The sequence below is a fragment of the Eptatretus burgeri genome, chromosome 16 (assembly GCF_056783735.1).
Source record: "Eptatretus burgeri isolate ZD-2024b chromosome 16, Ebu_testis_v1, whole genome shotgun sequence".
In the NCBI taxonomy this organism is placed as follows: domain Eukaryota; kingdom Metazoa; phylum Chordata; class Myxini; order Myxiniformes; family Myxinidae; genus Eptatretus; species Eptatretus burgeri.
In genome coordinates, this window is record NC_140976.1 from 54,821,539 (window position 1) to 54,848,519 (window position 26,981).

A 26,981-nucleotide genomic window follows, 5' to 3' on the forward strand; every position below is an offset into this window, starting at 1 on the left:
TATTTCGGAGACCGTGCCGGGTTCACCCAGCAGTGAGCACGCGGTCCGTGCTGTGCAACGCACGAGACCACCACGTGCTCGCTTGCGAGAGTGAAGTCCCGGTCCGGAAACGCACGCGGTGGATTTGCCGATCCCGCGGACGGACAAAGTTTAGGCAGGTAAATGGATTTGGACCGGACGGGTTCTCCACGCGATCGTGTGTGTTAAGCTCCAACGGGCAAAGCACATGTGTTCGCGTGGGAAACCCCTCGAGACGTGGGGCTTGTGTTTTTTTTTTGCGCACGGTGACGTCATGGCTGCACGTGTGGTTGGAATCCGGCAGGAGGGGTATCTCTGCCGGATGGTAGCGTCCAAGGAGGGACGAGGAACACGTGCAGCTGCATGACGTCACGGGCAGGTGCAAAGTGCGCGAGCTCTGAGTTGCCGCGCTGGCGCTGCGCATGTAAAGAAAAAAAAAAAAAGGAACAAGCCTCACTTTCGGGTACACAGGATTCCTGGGCAAGGGGTGGAAGACCTCCTTGGCCTGGGCACAGGATGGAAACTAGTTAGGGGGAAGGGTTAGCTTAGCTCGACCGACTTCATGGGGCAGGGGTAAGTCCTCATGGAGTCCGTGGAATGGATTAGGTCGAGGGATTGTAGCCAGATTTAGGTTGGGAAATAAAATGATTGATTTGGAGACCGTGACAGACTTGTGAGTGTGTAGAGGGGACGTAGTTTAGCTACGTAGTGTTAAAAGGAACGTGCTGTAGTTTAAGGGACGACGTGGGAGCACGAGTTAGTTAGGGGATGCAGATAGAAGGATGGCAGAGTTCAGCGGTGTGTGTGTTGAAGAGTTGTGGGTTGTGAGGAGAGTACGTGTACATGTTGAGTGAGTGAGGCCAGCGGGTCTGTGTGTGTGGAGTGAATGGGGAATGCATGGTGCGATGAGTGATTGGGGGGAGGAGTGACTCCCGCCCAAGGGACCCCGGGGTCAGAGTAAAGTGAGTTAGGGGGTTAGTCAAATTTACAAAATGGAGGTCGTTTTGCCGTTGGTGGGAATGTAGGCTCGAGACCCATTTGGAGGGGTGCAGGAGCCCTGTTGACGGGCTTGGGAGCGTGGCTGCGAAAGGTGAGTATCGCTGAGTGGGTACCCCGGGCACCAGGCTAGTCGGCCGCGGTAGGCCATGGGCCCATGGGGGGCCGGGATAGAGTAGTGGGCACGGGTGCGCCTGCTTGGTGCGGGGGCCCGGGGCGCCATTAGCCGCGTGGGCAGTGTTGTGGGCACGGGTGACCCTCGGAAAGGGGCCCGGGAGGCCGGCCTGCCACGTGTGCGTTTCAGGGGAGGTGCCATGGGGGGCACTCCCCGGTGTTAGGGAGCTGGTAGGCTCGGAGGCAGTGTAGTGCCCGGGGGTGCCATAGCGGGAGAATCGGCAGAGGGTCGTGCCTGCCAAAGGGAGCCACGTGTCCCAGCCAGGAGACCGTGTGAGGGCACGGAGAGAAAATTGGGGGGCGAGGCCCGGAATTGTGAGGACACCAACACAGGCGACGGGAATCTGGGTTGTTAGAACCAATAGTTTAAGCGAGAGGCGCTTGTTGAAAGCCCCGGGGTAGTTTAACAGTTAAATGGTTAGGGTAGATTAGGAGATGTACCCCTCCGCACCATCCATCCCCTCGCTGTCGTTGTGGGCCGCTGGACCCACTTTGGGTTAGATCGCCGAACTCTGGGGAGGCCATTCTGAGGCTTCGTTGGGCCTCGGCACAGGACGTTAGCTCTCCCTTAGTCCCCTCCGGGAAGGGAACGTAGGGGTTGGGAGTAGGCTAGGTGACAGGATAGGTTAGCCGAACAAAGACGATAAAGGGGGTTAGGGGACGAGTTATAGAGGGGAAGTAAAAATAAAAACAACAAAAAACTAAGGGGGCTAAATTGGGGTTTGACAAATTAAGGGAGTGGGTATGTACAGTAACAGGCAAAGGCGATAGGTTGGGAGGGAGACAGGTAGGTAGGTCCGAGCCCGCCTTCCAAGTGGCCAGCACCACCGCACTCCCTCCACCAACCTCCACTGAACGGCAAAGGCTGGCCAACTTCATCGGCTGGCCGTGTTTTGCTGCAAGGCAGAGGCTGGCTAACTTCATCGGCAGCTGTTGTTGTGCTGCAAGGCCTGTACCGGCCAGTTCATCTGCAGCTGTGGTACTTCAAGGCCTGTGCCGGCCAGTTCATCTGCGGGCTGTGTTTGCCTGCAGCGGCCTTCTTCTGCGGGCTGTGTTTGCCTGCCACCTTTGCCATGCCATGCCCACTGCCCACGTTCACCAGCCCCGTTCAATTTTTGCTTTGCCCCCCCCCCCCTGTTCATTTCCATGTGCGCCAGGATCCGCAAGGCAACAGTTTGCAAGCTGCGAGAACTGCCCTGTTGGCAGCTACAACACGGGCCTGCAGTGGCGGCCCGTGCACCGTGTTTGTGTTCATCCATCCATTCGTTGTGCTCATTGCGTGTGCCACTTGAGCTGGCACGGAGACTGCGTTTGTGCAGCCCATGCACCGTTGTGGTTCACTGCGTTCAGTTCAAAAGGGAAGGCCTTGGACTGCGTGTGAGCAGCCAGCCACGTTCCCTGTCACCTGCATTGTTTTGAGCCAGAGACTGCATGCGGGCAGCCTGGCTCCCTGCTAACTGCTTTTCTTTTGCAGAGTTCATTGATCCTGGGCCATGGTTTAGTGTAAAATTTGTAAGTTAAGGTTAAGATGTATTGTAAATATGAGTGCGCCCCCGGCATGTCTGTCCTAGCGCCGGCAATTTTATTTAAGTCGTCCGTGTGAGTGAGTTTGTTTAGGTAGTTACGCAGCCCTCAGGTTATTTATTTTGGGGACACGAATACCATGAATGTCGCACTCAGGGATCCGTAGGTAAAATGTACTAGGGGAAAACTACACATGATGGCACACGAAAATTTGACGACTCGGGACGAGTCTGTAAAAAGGGAAGGGGGTAGTGTTGTGGTTACCAGATTCGCAAACCACCATTCAGGTCCCTTAGGTGAGGTATCTCGGCAAGTATATGTGTAGTTAGGCCCAAACCCGTTGTCTAGTGGGAATACATGTCATTTATGCGAGCTGCGACTCTTCAGGATAGCCGTTTTTCTTTTACTATCTTTATTTTGGACCAACCGCCATGATTACCACCACAACCACAACATCAACCACCAACCACAACGCCGCTTCACCACAACCGCCACGACCTTCCCGTCACACCTCGCAACCGTAGCATCGCCACCGTTCTTGCCCCGCTGTGGGTACCGGTGTTGGACTCATGCAGAGCGCGCGTCGAACAGCGTGTACAAAATCACGGATTTTGTGCTTCAAAAACGGATCAAAAACGACACACGCCCACTTTTTGCCGTCCAATCGGTGAGCGAGGGGCGATTTGGCCCCGCCTCCAGAACGATCGATATATGCAAATTTGTGGATCAAAAAGCCTTCACGCCCACTTTTTCTCGGGCCAATGGGGAGCGAGGTGAAAGGTCAAAGGGAGGGGGTCAAAGGCAAAGCTACGGGGGGATAAAAGGACGGTGTTCGTCAGTCAGGAGAGTCGAGAGGGAGAAGGAGTCGGAACGGAGGGGGCGAGTGTGGAAGTCTGGAGCCCGAAGCCTGCAGTAGCTGGAGAAGCTGAAGAGAGTCGAACGAGGAGAGCCCAAAGAAGAGTCCAGGGTGGAGAGTCCAGAGGCGGAGAGGCGGCAGCGGCGAAGGCAGACGAGGGGGTGCTCGCGTCGGTGCCGGGAGCTGCACGCCCGAGGGAGGCCGGCAGCGCGACCTGGCCGAGGTGGAGACGCACACCAGGGATAATAAAGATCCTCTATACCCCGAGCATCAGCAACCCCCTCCTGTTTCCCCCCGCGCTGAGATAGTGCGACCAAGGGGGCCCCCTTTCCCACCCCCTGCCAGGCACTGTCCGCGAGGCCCGCGGAGTGAGGCGCCATCGCCGCTCCGCGTCTCATCACCAGACGGGTAGGAGCGACCCGGTCTCGGCCTCAGGCCCGCCTCATCCTTGAGGATATTCTTTTCCTTGGTTTTGGGTATGTGTTGTCGGCACCGTCTGTGAAGTAGAATTGTATAAGTGTTGCCGTGTGCTCGGTAGTCGGTATTAGCTCTGCATTGTCTTCGCTTTTATATTTGCTTTTTGTGTAAATGGAATTGTGTTTTCTTTTTTTTGTGTGCTTTTGGTGGAATTGAATATGTGTGCTTTCCGTTCGTCGCGAATAAATGTGCTTTGTGTTGAACTGTTTCCCGCTTCGCTTCGTCATTCCTTCATTGAATCCTCATCTTGCTTCACGTAAAGGGTTGGTAGTGGGCTGAATACGCCCGATAATTAATCGAACCGTCGAGGTCGATGATAACACCGCTCGGTTATTCTGATAGTACGGAACGGGTCGCTTAAGTGGCCCGTGTCCGAAGTCGACCTGCGGCGAGGTGCGATCGCCCGGTCTACCCTCCGCGTGGGTACTTAGGTAGGTCGAATTTGGCGAGCAACCCTATCCCACGCGGGGGCTGATTGGCTCGATCGCGGTGAGACCGAAAGGTCCACCCGTGACTGGTTCCCGGCGTTAGTCCGAGAGGGTCACGACTGGATTGTCCGTCCGGTGGGCGACGTGCTGCGATTCGAGTTACGTGGCCGTCGGCACGCCGGCGGGCGCGAAATCCGCAACAATATTAAGCAGATTGCTTAATTTACTCGACAGTACGGAGATAACCACCGTCCAGGTAAGTGCAAAGATAACTACCGTCTTTATATATGAGGAGATAACCACTGTCCGGATACATGCGGAGATAACCACCATCCGGATACATGCGGAGATAACCACCATCTGGATACGTGCGGAGATAACCACCATCCAGGTAAGTGCAAAGATAACTACCATCCAGATATATGAGGAGATAACCACAGTCCGGATACGTGCGGAGATAACCACCATCCGGATACGTGCGGAGATAACCACCATCCGGATACTTGCGGAGATAACCACCATCAGGATACGTGCAGAGATAACCACTGTCCGGGTTTCATGTGGAGATAATCACCATCCGGGTACGTGTGGAGATAACCACCATCCGTGCATAACCACAGTCTAGATACGTCAAGGGAAGGCAGCATGAGAGGAGGGCAAGCGAAGGCAGTGTAAGGGGAGGGTCTGTCTGGACATAATCACTATCCGGACACATCCAGAGAAAAGCACCATATGGACGACAGGTATACCAAGGGGGGAAAAAAGAGGGGTGGAGGAGTGAGGGAGCGAGGAGTGGTGAGAGTGAGGAAAGAGGAGGGAGCAAGGAGTGGTGGGGGAGTGAGGAAGGAGGGGGAGCAAGGAGGGTTGGAGGAGTGAGGAGGGGTGAGTGAAGGGAAGGCAGCATAAAGGGAGGGCAAATGAAGGCATCGTGATGGGAGGGTTCATCCAGAAAGAACCACTGTCCATATATATATATATATATATATATATATATATATATATATATATATATATATATATATATATATATATATATATATATATATATATATATATATATATATATATATATATATATACAGGGATAACCGTTTGGATACGTGCAGAGATAATCACCATCTGGCCAAAACCACCATCCAGATACGTTCAGAGACAGAGAGAGGGGAGGGATAGAGAGCGAGAGGGGTGGGAAAGAGCTAGGGGTGGGGGAGAGACAGAGGGAGAGGGTCGAGAGTTGGGAAAGGGGGGGTGTGGGAAAGGGATGGGAGGAGAGGGGGGATTCCATCAAATGTGACGTCCAGTTTAACGGCACACACATTGATTAATCACCCTGCCTGTGAAACACCAGGATGACTGTTTATAGCTGGATCAGGATTCAAACCCAGGCTGGACGGCTTAGAGCCAGCTTGCACACCTCTCGGCTTTCCTGCCATGACGTGGTGACTCATTACTTCATAACAACTGAAAACATTTTTTTACTCATTGTGATCACATAATTTATTTTGCCTTCCAACTTACTTCCAGTATCGAACTGCAATATTGCCATTGAAGCTTGAAGAACACGTGCCAAGTGGCTTCACCAAGCACTCCACCAAACGGTTGAAAAAACTTTAAAAAGGAAATGTTTAATTTTTATTTGTATCTATGTATGCCAATGTGATGGATCATATAATGGATGATCGTACAAAAAGGGTAAACTTCATCTTCTTCTTCCTCTTTGGGCTTGCTCCCGTTAGGGGTCGCCACAGCGGATCAACCGTCTCCATTTCGCTCTATCCTCCACATCTTCCATTGACACTCCAACCACCCGCATGTCCGCCCTCACCGTATCCATGAACCTCTTCTTTGGCCTTCCTCTTCTCCTCCTGCCTGGCGGCTCCATCTTCAACATCCTTCTCCCGATATACTCCGCTTCCCTCCTGTGCACATTGTCCAAACCATCTCAATCTCACCTCTCTCACTTTGTCTCCAAACCGTCCTACCTGCGCTGTCCCTCTAATATACTCATTTCTTATCCTGTCCATCCTCGTCACTCCCAACGAGAATCACAGCATCTTTAACTCTGCCACCTCCAGCTCTGCTTCCTGTCTTTTTGTTAGCGCCACCGCCTCCAAACCATACAACATAGCTGGTCTCACTACCGTCTTATATACTTTCCCCTTCACTCTTGCAGCTACCCTTCTGTCTCAAATCACTCCTGCAACTCTTCTCCACCCACTCCATCCTGCCTGCACCCTCTTTTTCACTTCTCTCCCACACTCTCCGTTACTTTGGACAGTTGATCCCAAGTATTTAAACCCAACCACCTTCACCACCTCAACTCCTTGCAACCGCACCATACCACCACACTCCCTCTCATTTACGCACATGTACTCCGTCTTACTCCGACTGACTATCATTCCCCTTCTCTCCAGTGCGTACCTCCACCGCTCGAGGCTCGCCTCAGCCTGCTCCCTACTCTCCCTACAGATCATGATGTCATCCGCGAACATCATAGTCCATGGAGACTCCAGTCTGATCTCGTCCGTCAACCTGTCCATCACCATTGCAAACAGGAAAGGGCTCAGAGTCGATCCTTGGTGCAATCCCACTTTTACCTTAAACCGGTCCGTCATTCCTACCGCACACCTCACCGCTGTCACACTGTCCTCATACATATCCTGCACGATCCTCACATACTTCTCCACCACTCCTGACTTCCTCATACAATGCCACAACTCCTCTCTTGGCACCCTATCATAAGCTTTCTCTAAATCCACAAACACACAATGTAACTCCTTCTGGCCTTCCCTATACTTCTCCATCAACATTCTCAAAGCAAACATTGCATCAGTGGTGCTCTTTCCTGGCATAAACCCATATTGCTGCTCACAGATCGTCACCTCTCCTCTCAACCGAGCTTCCACTACTCTTTCCCACAACTTCATGGTGTGGCTTAACAACTTTATCCCTCTGTAATTTCCACAGCTCTGCACATCACCATTATTCTTGAAAATCGGAACCAGTACACTTAATCTCCACTCCTCCGGCATCCTCTCACTTTCCAAGACTTTATTAAACAATCTGGTTAACAACCCCACTGCCATCTCTCCGAAGCACTTCCATGCCTCCACTGGTATACCATCTGGGCCAACCGCTTTTCTACTTTTCATATTCTTCATAGCAATCCTCACTTCATCCTTACTGATCCACCCCACTTCCAGATTCACTATCTCCACCTCTTCCAACCTTCTCTCTCTCATTTTCTTCATTCATCAGCTCCTCGAAGTACTCCATCCACCTTCTCAACACACTCTCCTCGCTCATCAGCACATTCCCATTTGCGTCCTTTATCACTCTAACCTGCAGCACATCCTTCCCAGCTCGGTCCCTCTGTCTTGCCAATCGGTATAAATCCTTTTCCCCTTCTTTTGTATCCAACTTCTCATACAGCTCGTCATATGCCTTTTCCTTGGCCTTTGCCACCTCTCTTTTTGCCTTTCGCCGCCACTCCTTGTACTCCTGCCTACTTTCTTCATCTCTCTGACTATCCCACTTCTTTTTCGCCAACCCCTTCTTCCTTATACTTTCCTGTACTTCCTCATTCCACCACCAAGTCTCCTTATCTTCCTTCCTCTGTCCAGATGTCACACCAAGTACCTTCCGAGCTATCTCCCCCACAACTTCTGCTGTCGTTGCCCAATCATCCCACCCATCTTTACCACCATCCAACGCCTGTCTCACCTCCTCCCTAAATTTCACACGACAGTCTTCCTCCTTCAGCTTCCACCATCTGGACCTTGGTTCAGCCCTCACTCTCTTCCTCAACCTCACCTCTAAAGTCATCCTACAGACCACCAATCGATGCTGTCGAGCTACACTCTCCCCTGCCACCACCTTACAGTCACTAATCTCTTTCAGGTTACATCTCCTGCTTAAGATGTCATCCACCTGTGTGCACTTTCCTCCACTCTTGTATGTCACCCTGTGTTCCTCCTTCTTCTTGAAATACGTATTTACCACTGCCATTTCCATTCTTTTTGCAAACTCTACCACCATTTGCCCTTCCACATTTCTCTTGTTGAGACCGTACCTCCCCATCACCTCCTCATCCTCTTTATTCCCTTCCCCAACATGTCCATTGAAATCTGCTCCAATCACCACTCTTTCATCCTTGGATACACTCTCCACCACTTCATCGAACTCACTCCAGAAATCTTCTTTATATTCCATCTCACACCCCATATGTGGGGCATATGCACTGATGACATTCATCATCACCCCTTCAATTTCCAACTTCACACTCATCACTCGGTCAGACACTCTCCTCACCTCCAATACCCTCTTGACATAATCTTCCTTCAGGATTACCCCGACACCATTTCTCCTCCCATCCACACAATGGTAGAACAGTTTGAAACCACCTCCAATGCTCCTAGCCTTACTCCCCATCCACTTGGTCTCTTGTACACACAGTATATCCACCTTTCTTCTCTCCATCATATCAGCCAACTCTCACCCTTTGCCAGTCATCGTCCCAACATTCAGAGTTCCAACTCTCACCTCCACACTTCTACCCTTCCCCCTCTCCCACTGCCTCCGGACTCGCCTTCCCCGTCTCCTTCTCCTCCTTCGCCCAGCAGTAGCACAATTTCCACTGGTACCCTGCTGACCACCGGTACCGGTGGTGGTCGTTGGTAACCCGGGCCTCGACCGATCCGGTATGGAAATTCGTTTTGTTGTCCGCATAATGATTTGGCATAGGTTTTTAGGCCGGATGCCCTTCCTGACGCAACCCTGGTCGCCTCTTACGACACACAGGGATATGGTACACCTATTCTAACCGGGGCATACACCGGGCCCAGTACAACTGGTACTCATTTCGCTGACCTCGGAAGGATGGCAGGCTGAGTCAACCCCCTGGTGTTTTCGACTTGGTATATATATACATATATATATATATATATATATATATATATATATATATATATATATATATTTATATAAAAGGGTAAACTTCATGTAAAATAAAATTTCACATTTTCAGCGAGCCAGCCACTGCCTGTTGCACCGCAGAACAACATGTGGCCAATGTAGGCGAGTGGCCCCTGACCTCTGTTCAAGTCAATCGATATATAGTATTCAGTGACTGCGAATATTGTAGAGCGCCTGCCAAATGACTGAAGGAAGCACTCAAACAAGACAGTTGATAAGGAACAGCTGGCTTGGTAAGCAATGATCCGTCGTATTAAACACCACCCGGAGATGCCCTAAAAATGTCCGAATTGGACAAATGAACACCTTTTTTAGCAGTCGGAACTGCTGCTAAGTTAAATTCTGGAGCTGAAACTTTGTAATTCGGCTTAGCTTAAGAGATGCTTGAGGTTATGGCATGTGCGGAAATTAAATAAAGCCACGAACGCTGGCATCTTCAAGTGTTTATAAGCATTTAAATGTATTCAGCGATTCGTAGATATGAGATCAAATACGTCTGATTTGGACAAATGAACATTTTATTTTAGCAGTTGGAACTGCTCCTAAGTTAAATTCAGGAGTTTAAATCTTGTAATTTGGCTTCATTTAAGAGATTCTCGAGGTTGACATGTGCGGAAATGAAATAAAGTCAATTAAATAAAGCCAGCATCTCCAAGCGTTTATAAGCATTGCGATGCATGCATCATTTCGTATGCATCGATAATATGAGTGAGGGGAGTGAAAAAAATAACTTTATCAAGAAGAAATCGTTGCGGCCTGCTCCAAGTCAAGGCATGGTTGAGCAGGCCAAAAAACATGGCGGCTTCACACCCCAGCGAAGTTACCCAGGAAATGCCTTAGGACCCCATATACAGAGCGAGGTGGCCGAGGATACACCCGATGAACGATATAATTAAATAAGGCCGTTAATTATCTTCAAAAGGGGTGTTTTAATTAACCCAAACACCAAATTTTCACTCGTGCACTTGCTTGGAGTTCCCTTAGTATGCATGCAAAGATTTCAGGCTGCTAGTTTCCATGGTTTTGGAGTTATGGAGGACGGACACACACACACACACACACACACACACACACACACACACACACACACACACACACACACACACACACACACACACACACACACACACACACACTAGCAGAGATGCAATGTGTAGATAGCACTGTATAAACTAGACAGTTCAGAGAATATCTTACACCATGCAGTTAAGTGTTCAGGTATATATAATTCAAAAGAAATAAAAGAATGATTTTAAAGGTTGTATAAAAAACAAAGTCAGGAAGTTTAGCACCATTGATGCAGTGGTTATTACACCACCTGATCTAACATTAGTTCTTCGTGCCTGTTGTTTGTGTCCTTTATGACGTCCTTAAAAAAACAGTACATTTCCTCTCTGGAATGATTTATATATTTTGTTTGACTGCCGGACAAAAAAATTATCTCACTCATCCGTGAGCACGTGCAATTGGGACGAATTCAGAGATGATGCACGGTTAAACCGCAGGTTAGTTTTTCAATTCAAGTTCAAAATATAATTTAATTTAAATCAAGTTGCTCCGAGATCATAAACTCCCATTTGTGGAGAGACGGACGGACAGACAAAAGTGAAACCACGCGCTTAAACCCGCTATTCACTTTGCATACACGGGGAAATTGGCTGATGAATGTCATGCAGTGATGTAATGATAAAATTGAAGTCTGTTGACTACAGCCTTGTATCTGAACCATGAGGACTTGCCGAAGGATTTGATGTGATCGTTTTGCAATTTGGACAAGGCAAGAAAAACTTGTTCATACAAGTTTTGACATTCCTACCGATGTTCTTCCTCCAACAGACATGCAAGTTGGTAAAAGGACTTTGAACAGCATTTGGGGAATTGTTAAATGAAGATTTAAAAACAAAAAAAACAAACGAGCATTTACTTACAGGAGAATAGAAAAAGAAAGCGTTAATAAATTAAACTAACACAAACTATGCTGCCGAGAGGCTACGGCGAGCTCTGACGTTTTGACCACCAAGTGGCCTTCAACTGAGACTGACTGCATGGTGTGGGAAACGTCGGACCTGAGGCTCAGGTGCTTTCTTTTTGAATAGGGAACTTCGCAACACGAGGCAGTTTCGTTTATCAAAAGGAAGGAGGAGGAGGATGAGGAGGAGAGAGAGATAAAAAGAGTAAGGTTGAAAAAGAAGGGCTGTAAAGGAAGTGAAGTTAGTGTGAGAGCTACGAACCATGTTCAGTGCAGGCTCCAAGTAAGTTAACAATGTTCAGGTGGCTTCCCAGGTGACTCAGAATTTTTAGCTCAGAGAGCAGAGCATTCTTTTCCTCGGATTTTGCAGAAGCTGCAGAAACACACACACACACACACACACACACACACACACACACACACACACACACACACACACACACACACACACACACACACACACACACACACACACACACACACACACACACACACACACACACACACACACACACACACACACACACACACACACACACACACACACACAAACACGTCAGATATCTCACTACATTAACTTTAATTATATGCATACAAGTACGACTAGTATTACCCTCGACATAGATGAGACTTACCATGAAGAACCTGAGGATCCAATATCTGCCATCTCCCCAGCATAGACAGGTTGGCAACCACTTTGTTCTTTATTGCCTCACATCTGCTTTTAAACTTCCTGCCCTATGACATTATAGCCAATAAAAGATTGCATGGATTCATCCACTTCCTGTTAATTAACCAGATACAGCCTTTCTGATCTCCACTACTTCATCATTTGGCCTTTTAGCACAGCCTTGATGGGCCAAATGGCCTCCTGCATCAAACTTCCTCGTGTATCCTTGTGTGTCGTACTTTCTCTTATCTGTGTAATCAACTCCACATGCCCATCAAAACAAGCCCTCCACAAATTCATTAAAACATAATTAGCATGTTTGATAATTTGATATCAGCATAATTTGATAGCATGACGTCGACCGATAATTATGCTTCCGCCCACATTTGAGTCTTTGCTGACACTAATTTTGAACTAAAACCTCAAGACCATTTGACCTCAATATCTAATCTGTACATATGTATCATGGTACATGTTACTTAGTTCAGTTCAAATCCATACCTCGGTAACATTTTCACTTTTTTTTGTATACCTTGTCGAGGCTCGTATGAGAGCTAACACACAGAATGTATAACATGAGACAGGAGGGATGGTAGAGGGAATCAGAAAACAGTGGGGAATAGACACATGAGGAGACCTGTGGAAGGGAGAGGGATGGGACGGGAACAAGGGGTGTACAAGATGGACATTACAGGGACTTTCAGGAAGGAAAGCAGGGAATTTAAAGGAGGTGGGTTTGGGGTGGATTAACGGGGGTAGAAAAGATCGAGGATTTGGATGGGGGACGATAAGAGGTGGTGGTGAACAACTGTTTTGAAGGCCTGGAGGGAAGGATGGGATTGAACAGAGTGAGGGAGTTTATTCCAAAGGTGGGAAAAAAGAGGAATGGAAGAGTGAAGGTAAGCAGTGATTCGTGATTTTGATAGTTTTACCAGAAGGGGGTTGTCGGCGGACCTTGAGCGCACTGAATAAATATGGTGGGGACAAATCGCAGACACAGCAGGGGGAGCGAGACCGGAGAGGAGACGGTAGAAGACAGAAAGACCACCGACACGCCTGCGGTTAGAGGCCCAAAGACTCAGCCTCATTGCGGGAGATGCCAATGATCCGAAATGCCTTGGTTTCCACAGCATGAAGCTGAGAAAGGTGGGAGGCAGGAGCACCAGCCAAGAGGGGAGAGCATTACTCCATCAGGCTGCGGACAAAAGCTTTGTAAGTGGTCAAGAGCTCAGATGGGTCAAGGAAGGACTTTGCACGACGGAGGATTTCCAGTTGGCGACTGGCTTTGGAGTAGAGGTTGGAAATGTGGCTTTTCCAGGAAAGATCATTGCAGATAGTGAGACCCAGATGCTTGAATGAAAGGACTTCTTCCAGAGGACTGGTGAGAAAGTGGATGGGGGTTTTTTCCAAACGGTCCTTTCGGAAAGACAGAGTGAAAGTGTGAGATTTGTCCGACTTGAAAGATATGTTCCACGTGTTGGACCAGTTTTTTATTTTATCCCGATATGCAGTGAGCGAAGAAGCTGCTGCTTGCCGGTCTGAGGGATGACCGATGGTACAGCAGAGGGTGGAGTCATCAGCAAAGAGATAAAGAGGATTTTCCTGAGAGTCGGAGAGATTGTTGATGAAAACCAGAAAAAGAACAGGGCCCAGAACGCTACCTTGAGGAACTCCAGCCTGGACAGGAAGAGGGGATGAAAGAACTCCATTTATGGCCACACGTTGGCTGCGATAGGAGAGGAAGTGCGAGCCATGAGTGGAGATGGCCTTGGATACCATGAGAAGAGAGTTTGGTGAGCAGGGCAGGGTGCCAGACCATGTCAAAAGCACGTGATATGTCCAGGGATATGGCTCTGATTTCATGTCTGGCATTGAGTACCTCCATCCATTGTTGGGAAAGCAGAAGCAGCATATCTAGCGTAGAGTGACCTGGTCTGAAAAAAAGATTGATGATCAGAAATCAGGCCATTGGAGAAGGGGAAGGATTTAATGTCTGAAGTGATGATGGATTCCATAACCTTGCTGATGATTGGGAGAAGGCTGATTGGTCTGTAGTTGCAGGGATCTGTTTTTGCACCTTTTTATGCAGGGCAGTTACATTTGCTGATTTCCAAGCAGATTGGCAGATGACCTTGAGCAAATGAGAGGGTGCATAGAACAGAGAGGGTGAGCAAGAGCAGAGGAGCAGGTTTTTAGGACACGCGGGCTGATGCCGTCTGGACCGGTTGCAGAATCCGAGTCGAGGTTTGTCAGCAAGCTCTCCACCGTGTCAGGAGAAAGGACACAGAGTCCAGGGACAGTTGAGTACGACTGGGTAAGGTGGGTAGAGAAAGTGATGGGTTTTGGACACAAGATTTCGATGCAAACACCGAGTTGAGGCATTCAGCTTTTTCACGTGCGGTATCAGCAGTGCGGCCATTTGATGTAAGGGAGGGATGGAGGGGGAACATACACCAGAAACAGATTTGAGTAGATGCCACCAGGATTTGGAGGAGGGAGAGAGGTTTGAGAGTTCAGACTTGAGCTTAGAAAGATGTTGTTTTCTGGCTCTCCTGAGGGTAGATACACACTTGTTCCGAGCTTTATGGAAGGAACTGAGATTACCCTCAGTTGTGTTTGCTTTCCATGAGGCAAAGGCAAGTTGTTTCAGGACAACTGCCTCGCCACAAGCTTCAGCGAACCATGGGCGGGAGGAAGGGTACGGCAACTGAAGATGAGAGGGAATAAATCTGTGCATGAGGGAGAGCAAGTTTCTTTGAAAGAATTCCCAGGATGAGTTGATGCTGGAGAAAGTAGCGATGTGAGACCAGTCTAGAAGTTTGATGGCTGCTTGGAGACCCTGCCAGTCGGCTTGAGTGAAATGCCAGACTCGACGGCGCTGAGGTGGTTCTCTGATAACAGCCAGAGATGTCCACTTTGACAAGCACATGGTCAGAAGAACCGATTGGAGCGTAGGAAGAGCAGCAGATATATTCAGGGGAATTTGTCAAAATCAGATCCACAAGAGATGGAGTACCATTGGTTGAGATCCGGGTCGGGAAGTTGACCGATTGAGTCAGTCCCAATGAGTTACAGAAGTCTTTTGCTGAAGTGCCATGACAGGTGAGAGAGGTACCCACACCGAGCCAACTGGCATGATGACAATTAAGTCACCACATATGAGGAAGAGAGAGTTTGGATGAGAAGAGGGAAGTTGGTCCATGTTTTCAGATAATGAGGTGTAAATGGAGTCATCACTGTTCGGTGGACGGTACAGTACACATATAAACATGAGGTGGGAGTGGAGGGGAAGCCGCAGCTAGAGGTATTCCTGGGGGTGTTGGGGAGTGACGGCAGTGCATGGAGAGTGAGGAATAGAGTCTTTGATGAAGAGAGCAACTCCTCCACCAGGATGAGACTCAGGTCTGTCAAACCGGAGGAGGGAGGAACCGGGGAGAGATACTTGGGAGTCAGAGACGTCTTGAGGGAGGAAAGTTTCTGTTCAGCAGATTACGTCTGGTTTGTCAGTGGCAACCTGTATGGAAAGATCTGTAAGGTTTGAGCGAATGGCCCAGATATTTGAGGTCCACACTGTTCATGAAGAGGGAGGGGAGGAGACTTTGGGGTGCAGGGGATGGGAGTGGAGAGGGAGGCTATGACAAGGGAGGAGGGGGGGGAGGTAAGAAGAGTTGTTGAAAGTGTGGGGGATTGCAGAATAGCTAAGGGAGTGGGCCGTAAGAGGAGAATAAAAGGCTCTGTGGTGCTGGGGGAGAGGGGGGGCAAGAGAGCGGACAGAAGGCAGCTTTGTGGATGTGAGGCGGGGGGCAACTTTGAGAAGGGTGAGTGGGGAGAGTTGAGGGAGAAAGGTGAGGAGGGAGTTTTTGAGAAACGTGAGAGTGAAGTTTGGAGAGAGTGTGATGGTTGCTTTGAGAGTGAGGGGTGAGGGGGTGAGTTGGCACTGAAGTTGGAAAAAAAAAAGAATGGTTGATGGAAAGTGAACATTCATAGCAAACTAGGATCTTAAATTTTTTGAGGTCAGAGATGCAATAAAGGCGAATTAAGAGAATGGAGAGAAGAAACGCTGTAACAGTTGGATTTTTTAGGCAAGGAATGAAGGAAAGGTCGAATTGAGAGCAGTCTGTTAAAATAGTAGAAGAGTAGTGCATTATGATACAGTAAAGAGTACCACACGTGTGAAAGAGGAAGATGAAGCATTATAAGAGATCGTTTTTATTATTATTGTTATTATTATTTGAGAGTTTTCATCAGATTAGGTAATGGAGGGGTTGCAGAAAAAATTGTGAGGTGAATGGTGAATTTGGATCGGTAAACGCAGGGGGTGTAAACAGATCACGTGGTTACGGGAGAAGCGTGCGGCTATGGGAGGTGTATCGTCAAAAGTGAATTAATTTATTTTAAATAAGGATACTTTACCTTTGATCTCTCGATTCAAAAATCGAATCAGTTTATCTTTACATCGTTATACATACTTGTACCAAGTTTGATTTAAATCCCTTCAGCTATTCTCAAGTATCACAATTCTTCCTGACATGCCATTGAACCTTTGACCTTTTGATGCCAAAATCAAATCAGTTCATCTTTGTATCATAATATATACTTATACATGCCAAGTTTTGTCAAAATGCCATCACTGGTTCACAAGTTAGCGCAGTAACAGAATTTATTACCTAACAGGGACCTCTAATCTTTGCCCTTTGACCCCAATAATCTACTCTGTCTGTCTTTAAATCATTATACAAGTTTGACTTGGATCCCTTGAGCTGTTCTTAAGTTATTGCGGTTACAAAAACCTATCACAAACACACGGATAGACTACGCAAAGACAAAATGCCTCCGGTGACTTCGTCAGCGGAGGCATAAAAAGTTATCACATGATTGTTATTATATGCAAATGATCATGCATTTCTCAAATAACCTTGTGCTATTATATCCAATTCTTTGAAATTTTACTTTCCTTGTGTTGAAAGCAGGTTCACTCTTGAGGAAGCTCTAAGACAAATACAGCACAGCTTTAATTTTCAACTTGCTCAATGGTTACCTGTAATACGCTAGCATTTGGCCGAAGTCTATAAGTGTGACAAAAATAGGCTGCTCTTAAATTTTCACATTTCCTTTAAGATTGCGATCCAAAGTATGTTGTGAACATTGTCACAAGCTCGGTTCTCACGTTTCAGCATCTTGACTGCGACGGGTGTGGTGACTCCGGGAGAATCCAATCCTTCCACTTTGGCCTGGAGTACTTTGCCAAACGCTCCAGAACCCAGTGTCTTGCCTGAAACATATCCCAGGGAACAAAAGTCATTATTCGTCGTCATACTGTACAACCTGCTGCAAGCAACTATACAATGAATGACTTAGCCCCATTAGGCCAAATTATATAAATAATGATTCCAATAACATCATGATTATTATTGTTATTAATGCTGATAATGATCCTGCAAAGTTGAAGATCCTTCTTGGATATCGATGCTCCAGGCCTCACCGAGATGAATAAAAGAGCGGTCCAGCTCCCACCGGTGTTTATCGTATGGGAGTTGTGTTGCGTCCATGTATATGTAGTCATTTCCATCGGGTCCTCCACGCTCCACTATCTTCCATTGGGTCTCATAGCGAGGCTTCTACGGGTGTCAAAGAACATGAAGAAACAATTAGCATTTAAGTCTGGCAAGAAGCACATTCACCAGCCAGTGATATTCCATCGGCTATATTATAGACAAGCTGGGTCAACCAATCAGGATAGGGTCATTGGGACTTGAGTGAACCATCAAAAACATTGATGTTTAAAGCTGTAGAGGCTTTAAACATCAAAACAAAGTTATACGTGCCCAGCAGCCTCAGGCCCCCTAAGTCTGAGCAAACCGAGGATATCCCCTCGGAGTAGACCCGAAACCCGTGGCTGTAACAACATTTTAGTGGTGCAGCTAGGAGCACAGATTAAAAGTTGAATGGCAGGTTGGTTGAGGGGGAGAAAGGAAAATTCTGCGGGGACATGTTTCTTGTGTGATGGCCTGGAAGAATATCGTGCTGGTGTGAATGTTACTCTACTTCAGGAAGAGAATGTCCATGAGACGAGAAAGATCGAGGTTTTCGAGGGGGTAGGATAAGCCCCGTGGTGTATGAAGCAACCTCCTTGGTTTGTGGTATGGCACTCATGGGTGCGCAGTTAGACCCTGCAAGGACATTTCTGATGCGCTGGATACTGACAGGGTGCAACGCGGCACCGGCTCTGGTGTACGTGCAGGCAGCCGAACCTGAGCTGGTGAGTGAGACTATGTCCACCAAGGTGTGCAAGCTGGTGTCGGCAGAGGTCGTGCCGGTTCCCGGGGTGTTCGAGATGGACCCTGTGTAGGTTGACTCAGCGCCCGGAGTTATCAAATCTCTGCGCACGGGCTTGTGTTAGCAGCCACAGGGTGGGGGAGAAGGAAAAAGCTGAGCGGTCAGGCACTTAGGAAAAGAAAGGCCAATTAAAGCATCAGTTGGAACCCGATTTGGTTTTTCAACACGCTTGTTCATGTGAAGTAGGAGCTGTGAGTCATGAGCAACTGGCGGCTCATGACAATGAAGGTTGGGAGAGTGGGATGCTCAAGGCCAGCAGTGGCTGCAGGGAGGGGCAGAAAGGCCCGACAATAACAATGAGGCCATCGCGTGCAGCCATATTTGGAAATGCAGGGCTGAGAATTTTAAATTTAAATGGGAAATTGTTGGGGGGAGTTGGTCCCTGGGCTGCAGTATTCTGCCCAGGGGGAGTTAATTAGACCATGTGGAGGTACTCGCTATTACCTTCAGAAAATGATTTTCGTTGTGCAGATCACCAATCTGGATGAAATTTGGCATACTTAAAGAATTTTAGACGCTGAGTCCAAATCCACTTGTTTCCACGTCGAGGATGTGACACAATTGGTCATTTTTGGCAATTAAAGATACACCGAACATTAAAGCACGATTTTGACACAGAAATGAAGAATCAAGGTTAGACTGATATGTACGTCAAAGAAAACTCTTGTGAGGTCTTAAAATGATACAATATGTTTATACAGAGCCCTATTCACTGTTATTAAAGATGTTTATAATTACAGGTCATAAACCGAAGCAGTTACATATTTTTACCGGCCGAAAACGTCTGGACCGACCAGACAGGCCTTCGAGTTGACCAAGGGAACTTTTTGCTTAAAAGGCAGCCACACTGGCTATTAAAGGTAGTTACATTGACTATTAAAGACAGTTACATTGGCTATTACGGATTAAATCAGACAAAGAGACTGCGTGACTCAGCCTGATGAATAGTAGAACCGCCACAAGAAGATTACTGTCTTAGAACTCCAGTATTTCTTGCTCTGAAGCGGTTGCTCAACTAGGCACTTGACTGCTGTTATTACAAAACTCAAGTCCACTATTACATGCTAACCAATCTGAATACTACTGTGTAGTAGATTACCACAGCAAAAGCAGTGTGACACCCGCATTCACAGTTCGTCGTCGGAATCATCGTCAGTTCTGCTTTCATCATCCATAAGTTCCATTTCTGCATGGGTCTGTTCATCGTTGGCGCAGTTTTGACACCCACAGCTCTGCGCAGGACAGTCCTTTTGACCGGCAAGAACACTGGTTGGTCTCGCATTTCGTCTTCTTGCAATTACATTTCGTCGCCTCTAACAGTTCTTTCGGCGCTGGTGGTTTGTTCAGCCAGTGAACAATCAGTGCTCCGTTGCGTTCCACCCATCCGTGAAATGTAGGAGAAGGGGCTTCCATAAACCTCTCAGTCGCGCGGTGGTGGATCGCAGACTGATAGTTCACTCTTTTGCAATGCAGCATCAGAGCGTCGCTTGGAGGCGGCAACTTCTGTTCTCCCAGCGACTGGCTGCAGAAGAGCTTGCAGTCCATTTCCCATCCATGAACGCTTGATAGGTGTCTGGGTGGGAGTGCTCTAGCCCGGCCATTTCCAGCCAGTAAACGGGTAAGTTACCTTGCATAGTTTAGGTCAGTTCGAAGTACGAGTTGCCCGTATAAGCTCTAGTGCTAGCTCCACCATTTCCAAGTAGGGCCATGTAATGTCCACACTTTAGTGTTTGTTCAGGTCATCCCTCACCATGAGTGCTCCCGAGTATAGAACATGTAAATTGAGGTCTGAGTCATCCTGCTGTGGACCCTGGCTGGCTTCATCTTCTGTAGTTGACTCTGTTTCTGTTGTAGAGCTACTGTCTACAACAGCAGCCTGAGCAATGGAACCAATATCAATGTCCTTCATGTACACCACTTCGCTCTCAGACATTTTTGGTGGACGATAGAAAATCATGTCTGCGTACCGTTCCTGCAGTCTTTTCTTCAGTCTTGTCGCCTGGTAGTTGGCCTTATCCTGACCTTCGCATACTCTGAGTCGGTCATTGAACATCTCACACAACTTCTTCATATGTATAGATTGCTTTCCATCAATGAGTCTTACCTGGATTACTTTATCACAGAAAATGTCAAATGTTGAGTCATTTTCTGAGTTCACTTTCTGAGTTTGGAGTTTACTTTCACTCTGTCTGTGGTATGTGTCATTCACATACTCGTAATAACATTTACGGTGATAACAAACTGCCAGCGCCACACAGTCTTTATCCTTTATAGTTGTCATTATTCTCACATCACGTTCATCTCTCCTCTGCTCAGCAGTTTCCCTCAGCTTTCCTCCATCCAGTGTTTCTGCCAGGGACAACTGATCACGTTGAGATTTTCCTTTGACACGGATGAATTTGTCTTTTTTCTGGCATATCACACAAATTCTTGGCAGTACACCAGCTAATTTGCCAGCCACCCTTTCTGCAGAGGTTCTGAGGGATTTTCTACGTATGTTGTGGTATGAGTGCCCCTTTTCTTCGAGTCTGCCCACCACCTCACTGGCTCGAGCAGAAACTGCAGTAGTGCTGGCTTCTGATTTCCTTTTCCTGGCTTCAACACGTTTTATATGATCCTCGTTAAAAAAACGACGCATAGCAGAACCGGTGACGGCCGGCATCTGCAGGAGGATCAGTCATTGGCAGCAGTTTCATAATTTGATCAGCCAGCAAACGGCATTTGTTGATAGTTTCACTATCTGTGGCGTCGCACCAAGCCTTCGCACACTCGCATACCTGACGCCAGCTTTTATCCGTGAATTGCGTCACTTTCTCATCTTCCTCCCCGCCCAAGTGTGAAACCGCATATTTGGTTGTTGAAAGACCAAAAATCACTCGAAATCACCAGACAACCATGGGCGCCGCCATCTTGATTTGTTGTTTCCTGGTCATTTCCTCCGCGATTACAAGCACGCCACGCCCACTTCACGGCGGTAATTTCAAATGGTAATAACTGTCGGTGTGTCAACTTGTGCATTTGGAAACAAGTAGGAATTTCAATGGTGTGTTCTCATGAATGTACAGGGTGAATTTCGTTTAGATTGGTGATCTGCACATCGAAACTGAACAAACCGACCCACCTCCACATGGCCTAAATGGAGTGGGCCTCGGGAAGATTGCCCCCCTGTGAAATTGGGTTGTACCAGGCAGTTGGGGAGATGCACTGGCAGGATTTGGACATGGGGTCTGATCACGGGTGTGGTACGACGTGGGCCCCACGGGGAGTCTGTTGGAGTGTGGCATCTCTTGTCCATCAGGGCGCCGGTCGAGTGAGTGTTTCAGGCCAGTGGAGTCGCCGGACCAGGGAGGGGGTTGAGACCTCTGGGACAGCCAGCACAAAGAGACCTGCCATGCCGGGCTGGTCTATGGACATGGGTCAATCCGCATGGACTGGGTACAAGTACAGCCCACTGGAGCATCTGTGAAAAGTTATGGCGTGATTGGGAAAGGCCCAGATAGGCTTGCATAACCTTCCACAGATGGTCCACTGTGATTTATGGGCTCTCAGTTTGGGAAGAGAGTCCTGGGATTAATTTGGCATGGGGGGACAAGGATGGGGAGTCCAGGGTTTCCCATGAGGTGGGATTTTGTTTGTGCTGTGGGCATGCACACACTGCTGTACTACTACCACCATAGCATAAGAACATCTCTCACCCGTAAAATCACCAGATATCACGCCCGAGTACCTGTTAGCACAGGATTCCTCTGAGCCAAGACCTTTCATCCCGGGAGATGCTTCAAACGGTCTTTTATGGCACTGCATTCAATAATTGTACAACTTTACCATTCCCCAAGTCATTCAAACGAGCCGAAATTGATGGCGTGTGCGCGCACGCCACACACACACACACACACACACACACACACACACACACACACACACACACACACACACACACATACACACACACACACACACACAATATAGCTCTAAACACATTTTCTTACCTTTTAAAGAAATTATTTTGTCTTGAACAGCACAGGGAAGAGGGTTGACAATACGCCATCATAAACGGAACAAATCAAGCGAGTCAAAAGACACACAGAGGAGAATGGGGACATGTAAACTTAAATACAATGGATGAGAAATAAAAGCACAAAACCTAACCCACTCGAGGTGCGACAGAACACACTTTTTACAACATGTTAATAATGCAGGTGGGACTTCCCTTTGCCTGCGATACGCAGAAGAGACACAATTCAACACAATGCAGCCCGTTTTGAAAACAAGGTGGAAGACGAGACCCAGTAACAAGCAGGGCCAGCGACGGGTAGCCGCAAAGATGAAGAAAACCAAAACCAGAGCATGATCAAGTGACCCATCCACGAGGAGCGTTCACGATGAGTACGCCCTTAAACAGACCTCGTGGTCCTCTTTGTCCTTTTCCTGATGAGGCCTCCTGGTCTTCTTCCTCAAAATCAAGGGGTGTTAACCTTCTCTCCTTTCATACAACACAGGGAGGTCGACGCTTGTGTCAATCCCCAACTCATGTAGAGAGAACCACAATAAATCTCTGCTTCTCAAGCTTCTCCGTAGACATGTTCACGTCCTCTTCCACACAAGGACCCCCTGTTCTCTTTTGTCTTCACCTCCTGTTGGGCGGAGTTCTCCTCTGGGCTGTCCAGCCCACGGGGCGGCCCCAATAAAATTCAATGTACATTCTTTTCTTTTGGGATCCGTAGCCCACTACACCACCATGCCTGGCACACAATGGTGAGAGAGATCACAATCACCCTTCACATATGTGACACGAGTGCCCCTGTATTTGGAACTCCTCACCTAGCCTCGTCTACAAACCAGAGGTGTTTACACATACAAAATGAATGTCCACAAATTACATATGCTGCCTCCTCAGCATCACATGTAACAAACAATTTATTATGACAGGTCCCTATTACAGGCCAATCTAACCTACTCAAAACACACGGACGATACTATGCTTACCAGTCTAGCTATGCACCCCCCCCCCCATTTCCCACACAACTACATCCAGTATATCTTTGCTTTTGCATCTATCGATAATTCCAGCAATGTGTGTGTGTGTGTGTGTGTGTGTGACCGCTGTTTCTCGACAACCGCTGGTGCGATCTAATTGAAACTTGCCAGGTATATTGCTGGGGACCTGAGGATGTGCCTTTTCAAGGTTTTATATTAATCGGACAAGTGCTTCCCAGGTTGTGGCCATTTATTTACCAACCAATGACAGGAACCGTTGCTGCGGCCATTTTTTATCAACCAATGACAGGAAGCGTTGCTGCGTAGCCGTGGTGGATGGGGAAGAGAAACTCAGCCGAGTTCGCCATTACGGGGTTTTTTCTCTTCTCTTCTCTTCGTGTTTTTCCTTGCGAAAAGGCAAAATACGTTGGCGCTAATTGAATAATTGGCCATTAAAAGCCTCCGTATTCTTGCCCTGGACGAGGAAACAAAGAAGCGCCATTTCCTCAGCGATGTTGTTTATAAAGAGGTGCTAACGAGATAAAGGTGTGTACAATGTACATGGAGATGATTTTTATTATTATTTATTTATTGAAGAAAAAGTGTTCCAAAAATAATTTAGCAAAAAAAGTGCACAACTTCTTTTATGTTTCCAATTGTCAAAACGCTGTGGCCTTTGGAAGTGTTAAGGAATTCAGCTCCACTCAACATGCTTGCCAAGGAAATACATCTCATTTTGGTGGTAAAAACGATTCACAACGACGGGTTTCCTTACTCATTGCTCTGCAGTCTACATTCAACCCCTTCATTTGTCATCTCATTGACCTCATTTCATCTATCTATAATTCCAGCAATGTGTGTGTGTGTGTGTGTGTCTGTGTTTGTGTGTGTGTGTGTGTGTGTCTGTGTGTGTGTGTGTCTGTGTCTCTGTGTGTGTGTCTGTGTGTGTGTGTGTCTCTGTGTGTGTGTCTGTGTGTCTGTGTTTGTGTGTGTGTGTGTGTCTGTGACCACTGTTTCCCGACAACCACTGGTCCGATCTAATTGAAACTTGCCAGATATATTGCTGGGGACCTGAGTATGTGCCTTTTCAAGATTTGATATTAATCGGACAAGTGATTCCCAAGTTATGGCCATTTATTTACTAACCAATGACAGGACACGTGCTGCATAGGCGTGGCCGATGCGCCATTTAGTTACCAATCACAGGACACGTTGCTGCGTGGGCGTGGCTACGTAGGCCGGTGCACGGCCGGCCGACAATGACATCACGTGCCGTGCTGGTTACGATGGGGATCGATCGGTGCCTTAGTTACTGTGGGGTGGGAGTGCCAATGGTAAATGGCAGCGAATGTCATGGCAAGCAAAGACAGGGAGGTAAACTTGATTTTAATTAACTCTGTGTGTAAGTATCACAGCAGTTGTTACTTCAATGCAAGCGATAATTCGTGGAATGATGTGAACATTCTGTACGGGCACGCACTACTTTTGGATAGTGATGACTTGCTGTATTCTAATAATTTCTCGATTTCTTATCCGCATTTATGGATAAACACAATGCCCCAATACAGTCGTCGTTTATGAGAGCGAAGGAATGGCCTGTGTAGTTATTTGAAAGGTTTTTTTTTTTTGCATGTACGGCCACGCACATATGAGCACGCGAGAGCGAAGGAACGGCCTGTGTGGTTGTTGTTTCTGGGACGCGGTTTGAAAGTTTTTTTTTTTAGGTTTTTTTTGTATGTACGGCCACGCACGTACGGCCACGTGAGAGTGAAGGAACGGCCTGTGTGGTTGTTTCTGGCAAGCAGTTTTAAAGTATATATATATATATTTTTTTTTTTTTGCACGTACAGCCACGCACGTACGGGCACGTGAAAGCGAAGGAACAGCTTGTGTGATTGTTGTTTCTGGCACGCGGTCTGAGTTTTTTTGCAGGGGGGGGGAGGGTTTGCACGTACGGCCACGCATCTACGGGCATGCACTAGTCTATAATACAAGCAGTGTGTGTGTGTGTTTGTGTGTGTGTGTGTGTGTGTGTGTGTGTGTGTGTGTGTGTGTGTGTGTGTGTGTGTGTGTGTGTGTGTGTGTGTGTGTGTGTGTGACCGCTGTTTCTCGACAACCACCGGTCCGATCTAATTGAAACTTGCCAGGTATATTGCTGTGGACCCGAGTATGTGCCTTTTCAATGTTTGATATTAATTGGACAAGTGCTTCCCAAGTTATGGCCATTTATTTACCAAACCAATGCCAGGACACGGTGCTATGACATCACAATTATTCTTCTTCGTTTGATACGACGTCACAATTGACGCTGGGGACCGGAGTATGTGCCTTTTCAAGGTTTGATATTGTTCTTCTTCGTCTGTTTCAGCTGTTTCCCAAGTTATGGCCATTTATTTACCAAACCAATGACAGAACACGGTGCTATGACGTCACAGTTCTTCTTCTTCGTTTGACATGACGTCACAATTGATGCTGGGGACCTGAGTATGTGCCTTTTCAAGATTTGATATAGTTCTTCATCCGTCTTAATCATTCATTTTTATCTTTTTTGCAAGTACGGCCACGCACTAGTATTTATTAATCTTAGCAAACGACAACCTCTTGATGCTTCACTTTAGTCAAAATAACCCGATCTTGATCTGGTGACCTAACCTGTGTGATATAATGCAATCTTTAGCAGGAAAATCGATTTGCTTAAGGTTTTCCAAACATGCGTGGAGGCAGAGGCATTACGCATGAATATTTCTCACTGCGTTTCGTACAATATCGAGCTTTTTACGGAAGCCATCCCCTTTATGAAGGTGCATTTTACTATTGCGATTAAAGTCTTGCAGTGAGTTGCTGAGTTCCAACGTCTACCTACAGCCAGGGGTAATCTCTCCATAACAAGGACAAATGTAGCCAAGAGCCGAATCCTAAAGGTTTTATCTTCACCAGAAGAAGAACAAGAACAAGAAGAGGAAGAAGAAGAAAAAAAAAAACCAACAACTTCCAATATTTCGTCACGTGCCTTGATTAAGCCAATAACGAGACCCGTCATAGTGTATTTACGAAATAGTGTATTTACGAAATTACAATACATTAAATGGAATAATCTTTTAATAGTAACGTGAACTTTTCGAAACTTTAAAGCAAATGTCCGAATATATTTATAAGTTCATGATAGACGCTCTCAAAAGGCACCCTCAATGTGAGGATGTGTACAGGTGTTTAGTATTTCAGGAGATCCAGATCCTGTATATAAAAGAGCCGAGTCCTAAAAGTTTTGGCTTCACCAGAAGAAGAACAACAAGAAGAGCAAGAACAAGAAGAAGAACAAGAAGAACGCCGAGCTCTCTTAGAGCCACGTTCGCTACGCGAGATGCCGCTAAAAATTATAACAACCACTTGATGGCAGTGTTCAAAGGAGTTTTTTTAAGCTTGAATCTTGGACAAGTAAGTATTTCTCTTTTGAGGTCGAAATGATACAAAAAGGCCGAACGGAAAATAAAACCCCAACAAAGTTAAACACACGTCAGCCACATTAGGCCAAATTGCTTGGTCATACAAAAGGCCAATGGTTCTGCCTCCAGACCTCACGAG

At 47.3% G+C, this 26,981-nt stretch overlaps 1 protein-coding gene and 1 non-coding gene across 4 annotated transcripts in view; both read right to left on the minus strand.

Annotated features, from left to right (window-relative positions):
* Positions 1–26,981, minus strand: part of LOC147011091 (mast/stem cell growth factor receptor Kit-like) — a 72,734-nt gene that overhangs the window by 23,509 nt on the left and 22,244 nt on the right. For all 3 annotated transcript variants that reach the window (XM_085858647.1, XM_085858649.1, XM_085858648.1), the window contains exons 10-12: positions 17,569–17,704; positions 17,254–17,358; positions 11,679–11,789 (exon numbers count right to left, since the gene is read on the minus strand). In XM_085858647.1, the coding sequence (XP_085714773.1) occupies positions 11,679–11,789; positions 17,254–17,358; positions 17,569–17,704 (352 nt within the window). The remainder of the gene's footprint in view (positions 1–11,678; positions 11,790–17,253; positions 17,359–17,568; positions 17,705–26,981) is intronic.
* Positions 22,819–22,919, minus strand: LOC147011092 (U6atac minor spliceosomal RNA). The gene has a single exon (XR_015052619.1). It is a non-coding gene; the product is annotated as a U6atac minor spliceosomal RNA (small nuclear RNA).